The following is a 17,465-nucleotide window of genomic DNA, read 5'->3' as shown; positions in this document are numbered from 1 at the left end:
ACTCTTTTAATTGGTTTATTATAATAATCACAACCTGTTCCCTCCAAAAAGCTAAAAGCATTAGCTCTAAATAATTTAAAAAAGTTAAAAGTTCTTTCAATCAAGGACAAAGGTACACTCCTACACATTTATAAATTGATTGAAGAATCACTATTTAAGACCTACACTTACAGTCAAAAGTTTTTGAATAGTAAGATTTATTTATTTATTTTTTTAAGTCTCTTCTGCTCACCAAGCCTGCATTTATTTGATAGAAAGCACAGTGAAAACAGCAACATTTTGAAATATTTTTACTATTTAAAATATTTTAGAATGATTTCTGAATGATCACAACATTTCTGCAAGCAATTTCTGGTTATTATTATGTGTCTCCACCTGTACATTACAGCTCACTGCCCGAGCCCCAGGTGTTCGTCCACACATCCATGCGATGTCCATATGGATGTTGGCCTTCACCTTGATGAGGTCTCAAAACAGCAGGAATGTGGGTAAAGCGTAAAAAGAGTCTCTGTTGTAGGACTAGAAATTCTCGGAAATCAAGTGTTTATGTTTTATGGTGCAACCAGGATGTAAAAACATTGCTATCATTCTGTCAGGTTTTAGATATACTGCAAGCAGCAAATCCATCACACTAACTCATTTATGATTTTTATCATAAAAAGCAAAACATTTTCATTATTTATACACAAACTGAGAAAGCTAAAACATATGCAAAAGGGGGTGGGGGTGGGGGAGCATAGTCCGTTATTAAATTAACTGAAATTTGAATATGGCTCTGTTACTGAAAGCTATTTTACAATCGAGCAGAACAATTTGACTGCTCCATCTTGCTAATATTGATGCTCAGGATCACAATCCCACCACAAGATCTATCTGCAAAAACTGTTCCTCATTCTTTTGCACAACCAGAAGATGGTGCTGCTGATGATAATAACCTCCACTGACAGCGCACAGCAATTGATGCCGCAGAATATCAACCCAGAGCTGCAAATACCACCACAATGAATAAATGTATGAATAAATTGCTAAATCAATAAATAACATTAAAAAGCAAGCAAACAAACATAAATTAATAACATAAATCCCATAATATAAAACCAAAACATTTATAGAAAATAATAATAAATTAGAATACAATTATTAAGATAGTCGTTGTTCAGTGTAGCGTAGGCTATATAATAATTCCTTTAGACAACTTTAATTCGCATATAATGGTAATAATGCATTAATAATTGCTCACATAGATAAACAATGAAGTAGCACTGTGTGATATTGTTGTTTTGAAAGTCCTGAAATATTTTGAAACGTGTTTTCTTATTTTTATCCACGGTGGATTCAACAATAGGCTATAAAACGAAAATATTTTAATGATCGCCTGACTGCATGAACCGGCCAGCGAGGTTTCAATGCGCCTGCTTTTGACCAATCAGACGCCTCACCGTCTTTCAAGCGCGGAGAAAAAGCACTCACTACAGCGGTTATCTCGTCCTGCATTCTGATTGGCCAGTAAGTGTGCCACTCTATGCGCCTCGCTACTACTACAGGTCTGAGCGGATCAAACACCTTGCAGTCGGATCAGAGCCATTGAAAAAAAGGGGGTCTCTCTCGGATATGGTGGAGTAGGCTACATCGGGGCGGCTTGGAAACCACCTGGTTTGGAATAACCCGATGGAAATTGGAGGACCGGGGCCTTGCGAAGACCGTTTTGAGGAGGTTTACATGGAGCGTTGAGATTATTATTATGTGGTGGCTTGCCTTAATGATGTTTACATCTCCGGCTTTCCCATTCATCGTGTTTGTGTGCATGGGGTTATCCGAGGCGGTTCATTCCTATGATGCGCTGCCTTTAGTATTAAGGAAATCTCGTTCCATCGCCGAAGAGCATCCAAATACGAGCGAAAACGGCTTTCCAGGGTACCGGCTCGGTATTGTCGCATTAACACCAGCGCCCACGATCGCGTCCGCCAGAAAACCGATAAATGTCGCCGCACCAGCAGCCACCATTAAACCACCACCAACAACGGAGCCCACCACCCCATCTCTGTCTAATCCCAGCTACATGGCCGCATTTGCTCGGAGGAGGCTCAGCTCTGTTGAAACACAGATGAAAGAATTGCAGATGTCTGATAATAGAGCGGACAGATCAGGCGTTGTGCCCGATTTTAGTACAACCTCTGATAATTCTCAAGGTGAGTTAATATGGATAACGAAATAGCAGAATCATATTTCTGGCAACAGAATTGCTATTTAAAATCAGAATATTCTTAAAAGCGTATGCTGTTTAGTCTATCTAATCAGTTATATGCGTTTATCAGGCCTTCTGCTTCGTGATCTGTCATTTTAATCTCGTACTGTACCAACACATCATTCCTGCAGTCCGCCGTCTGCCTCTCAGGAATCACTTCATTAGCAGTCATAGCCATGCAACATGATATATTGATGAGGTATCGATCAAGAGGCACGTTCACCCTCACTCTATCTATCTATCTATCTATCTATCTATCTATCTATCTATCTATCTATCTATCTATCTATCTATCTATCTATCTATCTATCTATCTATCTATCTATCTGTCTATCTGTGTGTCTGTCTGTTGTTCTATCTATCTCGTTCTATTCTATCTATAGTTCTAACGTTCTAATGTTCTATCTATCTATCTATCTATCTATCTATCTATCTATCTATCGTTCTGTCAGTCTAGCGTTCTATCGTTCTGTCATTCTATCTATCTATCTATCTATCTATCTATCTATCTATCTATCTATCTATCTATCTATCTATCTATCTATCTATCTATCTATCTATCTATTGTTCGTTCTGTCATTCTAACGTTCTAGCGTTCTGTCATTCTATCTATCTATCTATCTATCTATCTATCTATCTATCTATCTATCTATCTATCTATCTATCTATCTATCTATCTATCTATCGTTCTGTCAGTCTAGCGTTCTATCGTTCTGTCATTCTATCTATCTATCTATCTATCTATCTATCTATCTATCTATCTATCTATCTATCTATCTATCTATCTATCTATCTATTGTTCGTTCTGTCATTCTAACGTTCTAGCGTTCTGTCATTCTATCTATCTATCTATCTATCTATCTATCTATCTATCTATCTATCTATCTATCTATCTATCTATCTATCTATCTATCTATCTGTCTGTCTGTCTGTCTGTCTGTCTGTCTGTCTGTCTGTCTGTCTGTCTGTCTGTCTGTCTGTCTGTCTGTCTGTCTGTCTGTCTGTCTGTCTATCTATCTATCTATCTATCTGTATATCTGTCTGTCTGTCTGTTGTTCTATCTATCTATCTAATCTATCTATCTATCTATCTATCTATCTATCTATCTATCTATCTATCTATCTATCTATCTATCTATCTATCTATCGTTCTATCTATCGTTCTATCGTTCTAACATTCTATCTATCTATCTATCTATCTATCTATCTATCTATCTATCTATCTATCTATCTATCTATCTATCTGTCTGTCTGTCTGTCTGTCTGTCTGTCTGTCTGTCTGTCTGTCTGTCTGTCGTCTGTTGTTCTATCTATCTATCTATCTATCTATCTATCTATCTATCTATCTATCTATCTATCTATCTATCTATCTATCTATCTATCTATCTATCTATCGTTCTAGATTTCTATCTTTCTATCTGTATGTATATCTATCATTCTATTCTTCCCCCATCCATTCATGCACCAATTTAACTTGACATTTTGTTATTTACATTCAATTATTATGCAGCAGGCTATCTTATGATGTCTAATGCTGGGTAAGTGCCTATCCATTGATATAATATGGCAAATCATAATGTAATGTGCCCATACAGGACCTTCATTGATTGAGCTGCAGGGTATTTGTCTTAACTAGTCAATTGTTGTCCTGGCTTGACCCCTTCATTATGAAGGGATTTAGGACCTGTGGGCTGTTTCAGAGCTGTTTCAGGACATCATCAGCTAGTATTTTTCCCGTAGCAGAGGTTATTTACATTCCCTGTTAGAATGCTTTCATTAGTATGTTGCTATAATAGCTGGTAGTAAATAAGGGCAGCAGATTATCCATTGTGTGTAAGTGTTGAAGAACCAGGTCACGCTGTTAATGAGAGTGAGGTTTACATAAATCTTGCATTTACATGGTCGTTTGGGTGCACCAATTGTTCATATAGCAATATCTATAGACATGACCTACTTTTTCATAATAATCCCCAAGATAACAAAACTGAGAGTTATCACCAGTGCACTGGTAAAAAGGTCATTGACCCCGGTGATTTTACATTGCATAGGATTAGATATTTGCACACATTAAGAAACTCCTGAACAACAGGGGGACAAAGAAAATCAGCTTGCTTACAGAGGGGATTTCTGCATAAGAACATTTTGACTAAATTTGCATTCTTGTGCTATATGTTTAATAACATTCCTGACCCAAATGGCAAGAAATGATCTTGAAAAACACCAACATATTTTCAAATCAGAAACAGGCAACATGTACTACAGATGTTTAACTCTTCTCTGCCCTGCCATTATGATTAGAAATTCCACAGCCATTGTTCCTGATGGTGAGGTTATAATCGGGAGACAATGTTCACAAAAGCATGGACTGTATCTAAGCCTGCCTTTATTAGGACACAGGAAGTGTCAGGGGAGCCCTTTAGATAACAACCTAAGGGCTGGAGAAAGTGGGCTAGAAATCAAGAGTGGACAATAAATGGAAATATGCTTCCATTTAGACTGATATGCTTGAGTAGAATACAAGCATCTTGTAAAAAGGTGTCTAAAATGTCTAAAAGAGACCAGGGTTGGGCAAATATAGAACTGAACAATTGACTCCTTTTACTTTCATGAGTTTTAGAATTAATTTCATTTTAAAATGAATTGGCCACATCCATTTGCAAACTGAATGTTGCACTGGAATTTGAATTTGACATTTGCAATTTTCGAATGTCGGTATATATGTGACCCTGCCTGGATCACGAAACCTTAAGTAGCACAGGTTTATTTGTAGCAATAGCCAAAAATACACGGGTCAAAATGATAAATTTTTCCTTTATTCCAAAAATCATTAGGATATTAAGTAAAGATCATGTTCCATTTATATATTTTGTAAATTTCCTACCGTAATTATATCAAAACTTATTTTTTAATCAGTAATATACATTGCTAAGAACTTAATTTGGACAACTTTAAAAGCAATTTTCTCAGTATTTAGATTTTTTGCACCCTCAAATTCCAGATTTTCAAATAGTTGTTTCTCATAACAAACCATACGTCAATGGAAAGCTTATTTATTCAGCTTTCAGATGATGGAACAACAATATAAGTGTTCACTATTACATTTTATCAATTTAACACAACTGTGCTGAATAAAAGTATTCATTTCTTTCAAAGAAAGAAAGAAAGATATAATTAGCTGACGCCAAACTTTGAAAGGTAGTGTATTTTATTCGAAAATATTTATATTTTAAATAAATGCTGTTCTTTTTAACATTTGATTCATCAAATAATCCTGAAAAAGGTTCACAGGTTCCAAAAAAATATTATCCACCAATATCCAGTATCCAACATTGATAATAAATCAGCATATTAGAATGATATTAGAATGATTTCTGAAGGATCATGTGACACTGAAGACTAATGATGCTGAAAATTCACCTTTTCATCACAGAAATATATTATATTTTAAAGTATATTAAAATAGAAAGCCGCTATTTTAAATTGTAATAATATTTCACAATATTATTTTTTTTCTGTATTTTTAATCAAATAAACACAGCATTGGTGAGCAGAAAAGGCTTTTTTTTTAAATTACAAATCTTCATAGCTTTACTGATTTTGGTATTTAATTAACTTATAATTTTTTTTTGTTAAATGATTCTTTTTAGCTTTAATTTATTATGTAATTTCATATGACCTAATGGAAATACTTCATATGTTTTGTTTATGATAAGAGTAGTTTATACACACAAGAAAAAAAAATATACATACATACATATATTTATACATTTATTTTCATTTAATTCCGTATTATTTTGACTTTCTTAAAATTATAGTTCAGTTTGAATTTAATTGGAATTTAAAAGGCATTCCTAAAAATTCAATTCTGAATGTTGGACAACCCTAGAAACGACATCTGTTTACATGTTTCTTTACTAATTCAGATGCATTTGCAGTAGAGAGCTTTCCTCTTATGTACAGGACTTTAGCTATTTGAACATCTGAAATATTCTAATGGAAAAAAATAAACCCTTTATGATGTGTACGATTTAAGAGGTGAGCGACTTTGACCTACATCCTAACAGCTGTGCATTAGATGGCCCAGTGAACTCTCTTTACCCCCTGCGTTCGAGTCTGTATGCTAGAGTGGGATAAGTGCCATTTCCACTGCTTCCACTAATGGACAGAAGAATATGTTTGTGTCTAGAGACTCACTCTTTAACACTTCATATACTAGCTTCATATCCAACATCGTACGGCCATTAATATTCAACGGCACCCAAGTTCAAAATAAACAAATGGTTTAATTCCAGTGTTTATTTACTGACAGTTCATTATAACGCCTGAGGTCAATGAAGCCACATCACATTTACCTCACATCAAAGGTTCATCCTCTCAGCTGGTTCGGTTGTAATCGCTCTGTCATATTTAATATTTTCATAATATTGCCATAAAGCGATGAGTCTGGTCGGCAGCCTCATTTACATGGATGTATGTATAATCTGTCAGACTGGGATCTGTAAGCTTCTTATCCGCGCCCTCCACAGCCCCCCTCAGGAGCAGAAGGTGTTTACGTACACACTCCACAGCTCCGTGTGTGAGAAGGTGTGTCTGTCTCTGCATACAAATGATGTTTTTCCCTTTCGGCAGGTGCCCCTCTGGGTGACCTACTGCAGTAAATCTAGTAAAATGGGTTCTTGGGGATGAAGGCATGAGAGATGCACAGAAAGGCGTCTGGCTCTTAATGGAGTTCATTGATCTGAATCTTCAGTCATATGCATTAAACTGCACACTGAACATGCCATTGTTAATGTTATCGGTAACGTTACATTGACTGTGTTCGTTAATAGAGGTGACTGAGTGCATTGATTATTGTGTTGTCATAGACTACCAGTCAAAAATTTTCTCTCATTCTCACAAAGGCTGCATTTATTTGATCAAAAGTACAGTGATATTATGAAATATTATTACAATTTAAAATAAGCGTTTTCTGTTTTAATTTATTTTAAAATACAATTTATTCCAGTGATGGAAATTCTGAATGGAAGTCTTCAGTGTTATGTGATCCTTCAGAAATCATTCTAATATGCTGATTTGGTGCACAGAAAATACAAATCTTATATTATTAATTATATTATAAAACATTATAATTTTGTAGAAACCATGATACATGTTTTTCATAATTTTTGGATGAGTACAAAATTCAAAAGAACAGCGTTTATTTGCAATAGAAATCTTCTGTAAAATTGTAAAGGTTGTTATTATTATTATTTTGATCAGTTAATGCATCTGAGCTGAACAAAAGAATGAACAACTCAGAACAGTTGTGCCATTTAATATTCTTGTGAAAACCATGCAACATTTTTGTTTTCAGGATTCTCTGATGAATAGAAAGTTGTAAAGGATAGCATTAATTTAATGCATGCTTTCTGAATAAAATAATTACATTCTTTAAAAAAGAAAAAAAAAATACTAACACTAAACTTCTGAACAGTATTGTAAAGAGGAAATTTTAGCAATGATGATTCTAGGGGTATGGAAGCCACTACTGAATTAAAAATAAAAAAGGTAATTGCGAGTTTACCTCTCACAATTCTTTTGTGACTTTTTTCTCTGAATTATGAGATAAAAACTCACAATTGCAAATTATAAAGTCAGAATGGTGAAATATAAACTTGCAAATCTGACTTTTTTCTCAGAATTGTGTGACATAAACAATTGTGAATTATAGTCAGAACTGCGAGATATCAACTCACACTTCAGAATTTTTTTCCAAGAATTAAGATATAAACTCACAATTGCAAGTTATAAAGTCAGAACTGTGACATAAACTTGCAAATCTTGACCTTTTTCTCAGAATTGCGTGATATAAACTCACAATTGCGAGTTATAAAGTCAGAACTGTGACATAAACTCGCAGTTTTGACTTTTTTTAAAGAATTGTGAGATAAAAATTCACAATTGCGAGTTATAAACTCAGAATTGCAAGATATAAACTCACAATTGCGAGTTATAAAGTCAGAACTGCGAGATAAACTCGCAAAATCTGACTTTTTCTCAGAATTGTGAGACATAAACTAGTAAATCGAATTTTTTTTGGTCAGAATTGCGTGATATAAACTCAATTGCAAGTAATAAAGTCAGAATTGCGAGATATAAATTCGCAAATCTTGATTTTTTTTTTCTCAGAACTGCATGATTTAAACAATTGTAAGTTATAAAGTCAGAACTGTGAGATATAAACTTGAAAATCTGACTTTTTCTCAGAATTGTAAAATATAATCTAGCAAATCTGACTTTTTTCTCAGAATTGCGTGATATAAACTCGCAATTTGCGAGTTATAAAGTCATAATTGCAAGATATAAACTCACAATTCCTCAGAATTGCAGGTTTATATTACAACTGTGACTGTTTTAATCCCCCCTCCCCTAAAATTGGACTTTATTATTTGCAGTTGAAAGTTCATATCTTACAATTTTGAGAAAGCAAGAAAAAAGTCAGAATTGTGATATACAAACTTGCATTTCCGAGAAAAAAGTTAGAATTACAGTTCTGACTTTATTTCTTGCAATTATGAGTTTATATAACTCAATTCTGAGAAAGAAAGTCAGAATTGTGAGATTAAAAAGTTGCAATAAACTTTTTTGTTTTTATTCAGTGGCGGAAACAGGCCTCGATAGAGTTGCAATGGTTTAACAATGATTATAACATTTTATGATCAAAAAAACTAAACAATGTCAACATTTACACACCCTCATCTCAAATCTATATGACTTTCCTTTCTTTTATGAACTAATGTATATGAGAATCAATATGCGTTTTATGAACCAATTATTACTCTTTTGAGTTAGATCTTTTCAATGAATCAGTGAGTCCAGTTCACAGAATCAGTGACTGATTTGTTCATCAATCAGACTGATTCGACTTTAAAGTTCATTGGAGTTCACTCTTTATTTTGGTTACAGCTCACTGGACTATCATCAAACAACAGTTTAAATTTCAGTCTGTTCCTCACATAAAGCTGTCAGATATCTTCAGGAGACTATAAAATATAATGCATGTGTTGTATGAACACCTACTGTGATGTTTTTACAGCGTTTATGCTTGCTTTTCGAAGCTTGAAGCCTTTGTACCCGTGGGAACTAATTGCATGTAAAAGACTGACAACTAAAATTCTCCTGTTCCATGGAAGAAGTCTAGCTTTGGAACAACATGAGGGTGAATAAATGCTGACAGCATTTTAATATTTGGATTAACTATTCCTTTACCACCTCGCCTGGCTTTGATTTCTGTCCCCTGAACTAAATGACCCACCAAAGGGAATAAGCCGTCCTCTCAAGGGATAAGAGGTTGCTTCGGGTACACGCAGATGAACAAAGGCTGATGAATAAAAACATGTATTACATGAAAGATGGATTCAAATGGGCTGTTTCAGATTTACATTTTCATAAATATAGCCCTCTTTGCTTTTTGAGATCAAACGCAATTGATCATAAGCAAAGATAGAGAAGCTGTGGCCTAGCAGTTAACACATGCTGTGGCGTTCATGTGGTAAAAGCAGGTTCAAATCTGTCTCTATCTACTGTGTCTATCAATTACTAAATAGTAGAAAAAGAAAATATACAAGCAACTATATTCCAGAACTAATTGCAGCTGGCTTCCACATCCAGATGTTGCTGGTCAACTCAGTAATGCTGAGCCAAATAGTGACCAGAATCAATTAAGAGCAATTTTTAAGTACCACAGCAACACTGCATCGAAAATCATCTTTGATTTAATTGATTTGCAATTATACAAGCTTCAGTTGTTCCCAGCAGCTGGAATTTGCTTCCATGTTGAAATACAACGTCACTGCTTTGCGTTAGAGTTTGTGTTTTTCTTCAGTGGTCCTACTTCCTCTCCTGCATACTAAAGATCTGCTCTCTCAGTCTAATATCATCTTAATGAGCTATCAAAGAATCAGGCTGCAGGGAGTCATTTATTATAGCCGGCAGAGATCAGCAAGATGGAGTAGTGTGATGCATAGCGGACTTGAACTTGAAGGAGAAATTTACTAGAGAGCAGCAGGGCTGCATTTACAAGACTTTGAACGCTGTACGGGTGACAATTTATCATGGATTTCTCCATTAGTATGGGGTATGAGTACCCAAAAGTGGCACTTGGAAAGATTTTGCTTTGTTAAACCTACGTTGTAAAAAATAGTAGCAGTTGTGGCTATACAGAGCTATTTCAACCTGATCTAACTCTTAAATTTAGTGATATAAACTCACAATTGTGCGTTATAAACACAAATTGCTTTAAGTAAAGAAGAAAAAATGATCGGTTCATGTGTCATCGATCTAATAAGGCAATACAGTGATCTGTCACGACTAGTGTTGGGGAAGGTTACTTTTAAAAGTATTGAATTACAATATTGAGTTACTTCCTCAAAAAAGTAACTAATTACATTACTTAGTTACTTTTTATGGAAGGTAATGTGTTATGTTACTTTTATGTTACTTTTTAACACAAAAGTTTGTACAATGTATAAAACCGATCCGACCCCACAAGAAAAATGTAACTGTTTTAAATTTTGGTGAAATAATGGCTAATTTGTAAATTGTAAAAATATGTGTTCATAAGTTTAACCGTAAAGACTGTAAATCACTATGGTAAAAACAGCAGTTTTTACTAGAGTTGTGGTACTCGGACTTGTACTCGGGCTCGAGTCCGGTTCAATTTTTAGCGGACTCGGACTTGTCACGGACTCGGATGCATTTTGACTCGGACTTGACTCGGACTCAAGCTTTTCGGACTCGGGAATAATTGCCGAGTCCAGGAACAGTTGACGGAAATTTTACTGACTCGATGCATTATTACGAAAGTGGCATTCAGTATTCGCACGTGTTTAAAAGTCTTGCCAGTACTTGAAAGCCTGTTGGGAGAAATACAGATGTGTCACAATATCTGATCTGTGCATCCGGTCTTAAAGCGACAGCAGCGTAAACCTGCTGCAGCAGACTGCGTCATATTACATTTACCTATTTTATGACACAATTCAGAATTTTTTTATATGATGTTTATATGTTGTATTTCGGACTTTATTACTCAAATTAACTCAACAGAGTTTTCTGAGGGGAAAAATGTCAGAAGTGTGGGATTTAAACTCATGATTTTGAGCTGAGGGGAAAAGGGAGAATGTCATTTCTTATCAAAATTGTGATATATAATCTCGGAATTGTGAAACTAAAGTCAGAATTTTGAAATATAAACTCAAATTTACTTTTTTTACTCTTTTATTCCATGGCCTCCATAGACTGCTACTTAAAAACTGTCCCCTTACAAGCCTCATTTTTATCCAAGAAAAAAAATCAAAATGCCATGCCAATGCCAATGCAACCCTGTCTAAGGTCTTACCATTCGTCATATAAAACCCAAAACAGCCAAAATCAGAGATAAGAGGTGAATTTTCTGCTCCCCAGGTCTCATTCACTAAGCTTCCTACCCACCCCGTTGAATTTACATATTTACTATATAACAGCAAATAAAGTCAAGTCCTCTCTTGCCCTATAATTTTTCACATTCTAAAAGCTGTTTCACTATAAAATATGTTACAATAGATAAGTTATAACATTTGTTACATGACTTTAAAGTTTGCTGAGCAGGACACTAATTAGGAGATGAGATGAGATGAGATGAGATGGTGTGAAATAAAAAATCCAAATGGCAATATGCAATAGCGGTTTGCTGTTTTACATTTAAATTGTCATTGCCTTATTGTAGTTTTAAAGGTTAAAACAAGGTTAAAATACTGAAAAACAGTAGTGTTTAGTTGGACTCGGACTCGACTCGGACTCGATCCATTTGGACTCGGACTTGAGTCCGACTCGACCCATTTTGGACTCGGACTCGACTTAGGTGGACTCGACCCAACACTAGTTTTTACTATATGTGACCCTGGACCACAAAACCAGTCATAAGGGTCTTTTTTTTTTTTAAATTGAGACGCTTGAAAGTTGAATAAATAAGCTTTTCATTGATGTATTGTTTATTAGGATAGGAGAATATTTGCCTGAGATACAAATATTTGAAAATCTGGAATCTGAGGGTGCAAAAAAATCTAAATATTGAGAAAATCTCCTTTAAATTTGTCCAAATGAAGTTCTTAGCAATGCATATTACTAATAAAAAATTAAGTTTTGATATGTTTAAGGTAGTAAATTTCCAAAATTAAAATTGTAAAACCTAAAACATTCCTATTGTATTTTTTACAGTAAAATTCTGGCAATCGCAGGTGCGTTTTTAAACAGTACATTTTGCATTTTGTTATTTACAGTATAGTTAACAGAACAAAATGAAAAAAAAAAATCTAATATTTTATGTTTTTTTAAAGGGGTCATGAAATGGATGTTTGTTTGTTATTGTAATATGTTCCATGAGGTTTACTTATAATGTTAATAAAAAAGAAATCACAAAAAACTAATAAATATTTGGAGAAATGATTATTTTCAACCCTAATTTTAACTCTCTGTCTGAAACTTTATCGGCCACTGTTATGATTGGCTAACATCACTGCATTGGAAACAGTACCAACACCCCCTCACAACTGCATGTGAGTGTTTTGACAACATGATTAAAAAAAAGGTAATTTCCAGACAAATTATTATGAAATCATTTACTTACAGTTTGTGATGCAGCTGCAGTCAAATTTAGTTCGACTCTTTATGACACTGTGCCTTGTTTACAAAACAAAATTCTCCAAACAATCCGCAGACATGACCCGGTATCCCATTAAAAATAAACTAACCACTTGTTCCTTACGCTCAATATCTGTACAAAGATATGAACAAGCTGTTTAAGCCAAACGCATTAAAGCAAACGCTCTTTCACTTCATTTGTCCAATTGACGACAGACTCGAAGACGTGGACTGTGTAATTTTGATTTGTTTTTGACGCAACAAGACACTTGCATTCAGTGTATTCAAGTGATCAGCCGTTAAGCTACTGAGCAGCAGTGGGCAGGGCCTATGGTGAGAAGATGACTGTTTGTCGATGCCTTGCTCTGGAGGCAGTGTTTATGCAAATGTTTGTGCCTATGTGATCACCTGGCACCTCAGATCCAAATGAGCCGTTTTTGGAGCTTGATTAAATAAATGCTTTATTTCTATTGAGGGGGACATTTTAAGCTATGAAACTTGCAGGATCTTACAGGTTTTAATGGTACAACGACCTCTTATGTGCCAAAAGATCAAGGCAAATTTGATTTCCCATGTCATGACCCCTTTAATGTGCAATGATAGATTTGTAAAGTAAACCAAATGTTAAAAAAAGGTTAATTTGTGTGGGAATGACATTCATTGCAATATATGTGCAATATATGTAAGTTTGTGAACTTGTTTTTTCACCAGAGTACTGCCTGTTTTTTCTAATGTGTTTTTAATTAAATGAATGAATTATTAATTATTATTAAGTTGTCAAAATCTGAACACATTCCTGGTTTGATGTTAATTATGGGATTCTTGAGCTGTACTGAAAGGCCTGTGGGGTTTTATAAGACATAAAGAAATGTCTGGGAACTGTCTTGAACCATTAAGATATTAATGGTTCACTTTGTTGGTGCTTTAAATTAATATTTGATGATCTTAGCATTGCCTGTCTTTGCTTGTCAAAAATTCAGAAGCAATTCTTTGTCTGTGTTTTCTCTGAAGAGCTGGTGTGTAACTGCAGCGGTGAAGGAGTGTCGGACCCTGATGAGTGCGACCGTGAGACGGGTCAGTGTGACTGTATGCCGGGATACACTGGGCTGCAGTGTGAAGAGTGTGAGGAAGATCACTTCACCAACGGCACCATCGGATGCCTGCCCTGCGCATGTGACTCCTTCGGTGCCGACGGCTCAAGCTGTGACAGGTGAGAGATGCGTTGTGGGAAAAATGCATTCTTATATGTCTTGCTGTTTTAACAGCTTGTAATTATACAAGATTGGCTATCGAATCTCATGACGAAAACGTACCTGTGGGAACTTTTTCGCAGGATGCAAAATACATACTAATAAGTACACATCACTGTAGTTTCCAACAGAAATGAACACTAGAGGTGGAAAAACACGGCATAGAATTGGACTTAGAATGCAGAATCTTAGGGTACGAATCCCGTGAAAAACATGACTCACGATAAAAGAGCTGAAAGATGAGAGATCTAAAATAAAATAACTAAAATGCCAAGCTTGCGATTGCGTTGTATGTCACATTGGCTTTTGTTCATACTATCAGGTAGGTTTAGGTGTAGCGCAAATGGTATGTTATTTTAAAACATCAAGGAGCATTAAAGTTATAGCACCATTTAATGGCCTTTTTTAAGTCAGAACTGTGGTAACACATACAAAACCAACATCACATAAAACGTACCTTATGTACGTTCATCTGTTTCGGGGGGAAAAAAGAACACTCTTTTAGTGCCATTCAATGGACATTTATTAATATTTCACAAAACGGTATTTCGCGTCTTTTGAAAAAGTTCTCACAGGTATGCTTTCGCCATGAGATCATGTAGTATTTTTACCTTGGAAAATGTTCCTGGATTTTCCCAGAAGAAGATTTTTGTCAGATTTAGCTAACTTCCTCCCTAATGTATAGAGGATAATCAGGCAGATTAGCTCAATCCTGTATTGCTTCTCTCACTCAAAACCTCGAGGATGGCTCAGTTTCCCGTCGGCATATTTCTGCTGTACTTTAATTGTTTAGTGGGTTTACAATGAGACATGCTGAGCATTGCCAGTTTGAGCCTAATTAAATGACATTCCCTGCAGGGAGGAGATTGTTGTGATCCCGGCTTTGTTTTGCCACAAGAGCGCAAAACCATGACCAAAATTAGGATTAAGCCTGAATTCCAACATATTTTTCAGCACAGTTGTACTGTTTGGTTGGCTAGTGATATCAGTTCTGAACTGCAACATATCAGACGCTTCAGCCTCACGTTATGAAGGTCATATTTTATGATCTGTTTTATACCTTTTCAGAAAGCAGCCAAGCATTCAGTCTCATTCAGTTAATCAGGTGGTCAAGTGGACCATCGTATTTTAAATCAGTAATAATTATTTGATGTTGTTTGATCTTTGTAATGAAGCTTCTAATAATAATTCTATTATACTGAACTTGGAAGGCTAGAGTTTTTTTATGTTTGAAATCACTGGTCTGCTAAAGCCGGTATCCTACTGTGTTCATACCTCAAGAGCTCCTCAGGGAAATTATAACCGCCAATATGAATCCAGTGCATATTATGAATTCTTATATTAGCATATCCTAATGGCCATATCAAAACTGAACTTGCAATTTTTTGTTCTTCAATAGAGATTAGATTAGCCATAGTGCCCACACTAATGGGCATCCACACATTTGAAATTGCATTTGTGATGTACACAAATTGCATGAACGTTACACAGAGGAGTGGATATGATTATTTTAATCTTACAGGAGTGATTGTAGGACTGATTTAAGTAGTATGTGAGCTAAATCTCATTGCAACCCAGGCTCATTGGAAATATGTTCCTATATGTGACCCTGGACCACAAAACCAGTCATAAGGTTAAATTTGACAAAACTGAGATTTATACATCATATGAAAGCTCAATGAATAAGCTTTCTATTGATGTATGGTTTGTTAGGATAGGACAATATTTGGCTGAGATACATCTATTTGAAATCAGAAATCTGAGGATGCAAAAAGACTGAGAAAATCACCTTTAAAGTTGTCCAAATTAGGTTCTTAACAATACATATTACAAATCAAAAATTACATTTTGATATGTTTGGAATTTTACAAAAAATCTTCATGGAACATGAACTTTACTTAATTTCTTAATGATTTTTGGCATAAAAGAAAAATCAAAAATTTTGACCCATGCAATGTATTTTTGGCTATTGCTACAAATATACCCCAGCGACTTAAGACTGGTTTTGTGGTCCAGGGTCACATATACATTTCTACAGCACCGTAATTATGTGCCTGCATGTTTCGTGGCAGATTCAAAGTGAAATGTCCAGAGAGTGGTTAAAACACACGTTCAATACATAACCATGGCATGTTTTTATTATGTTGGTACAGGCACCTATTGCTGCATTTTTCTTATGCTGCTTGAGGTATGTATTGCAGCTGTTCAGAATTCAAATATCCAGGGTGTGTCGCTATGCTCTTTTCTGTATTCTACCCGATAGTGTTAACAAATGCAAAAGTGATATAAAACTCATTTGTTGAGCAGCTGTGCTATTTTAAACTTCCCTATGCAGATTTGAGCTGTTTTGTCGAAGTGTAGTTTCAAGGGATTTGTCTCAAGTGCAACACCTCATCGCATGAGCTACCAAATCTACTGTTTTTAGAAAACTCATGCATGTGAAGCTGTATATGTGAAAACAATGTTCAAAAGTATCAGTTTTCAAATCATGCAGGATTGTTTTGAAGCCTTAATATAATATTCTGCAAGTAATTGTGTGAAAATTAGTCTTTATTAATCAAAGCTGTGTGAAAAGGAATAAAAGATGTTGGAGTTTTACTGCCTCTAGTGTTAATTTAAACTGGAAACTGCAGTGATTTGTACATACAGTTACGTTTTTTCAGTTTTGCATACTTGAGCAGACTTTTAAAAATAATAATAAAAATAGTAATTATTCTGTAAATAATAGACTTTAAAAGTAAATACTAATTAAATGTTTTTTGGACATGTCATTGAGTGTATTATATGTATCTATAAAATCTATTACAGTTTAAAGGGATAGTTGACCCAAAAATGAAAATTCTGTCATTACTTACTCACCCTCATGTCGTTCCAAACCCCGTAAGACCTTTATTCATCTTCAGAACTCAAAATTAAGATATTGTTTATGAAATCTGAGCACTTTCTGACCCTGCATAGACTTAAATGCAACTGACATGTTCAAGGCCCAGTAAGGTAGTAAGGACATTGTTAAAATAGTCAATGTTTCAACTGTAATGTTATGAAGCTACAAGAATACTTTTTGTGCACAAAGAAAACAAAAAATACAGCTTTATTTAACAATTTCTTCTCTTCCGTGTCTACATTTCTGGTCTTGAACGTATCAGTTGCTTTGCTGTCTATGCAAAGTCAGAAAGCTCTTGGATTTATCAAAACTATCTTAATTTGTGTTCTGAGGATGAACAAAGGTCTTACAGGTTTAGAACGTCATGACGGTGTGTAATTAATGACAGAATTTATATTTTTGCGTGAACTATCCCTTTAAATGTATATTAA

The 17,465-nt window shown here is 34.9% G+C and overlaps 1 protein-coding gene across 1 annotated transcript in view; it reads left to right on the top strand.

The window, feature by feature from the left end:
• Positions 1-1,556: 1,556 nt before the first annotated feature.
• The window catches only part of LOC141286980 (multiple epidermal growth factor-like domains protein 9), a 59,995-nt gene continuing 44,086 nt past the window's right edge, over positions 1,557-17,465 (top strand). The window contains 2 exon segments of the mRNA XM_073819111.1: positions 1,557-2,189; positions 13,912-14,110. Coding sequence (XP_073675212.1) covers positions 1,742-2,189; positions 13,912-14,110 — 647 coding nt within the window. The 5' untranslated portion in view covers positions 1,557-1,741.

Source organism: Garra rufa, chromosome 15, assembly GCF_049309525.1.
Source record: "Garra rufa chromosome 15, GarRuf1.0, whole genome shotgun sequence".
NCBI lineage: Eukaryota > Metazoa > Chordata > Actinopteri > Cypriniformes > Cyprinidae > Garra > Garra rufa.
The sequence above is the reverse complement of the archived record's forward strand: the minus strand, read 5'-3'. Positions and strand labels throughout refer to the sequence as shown.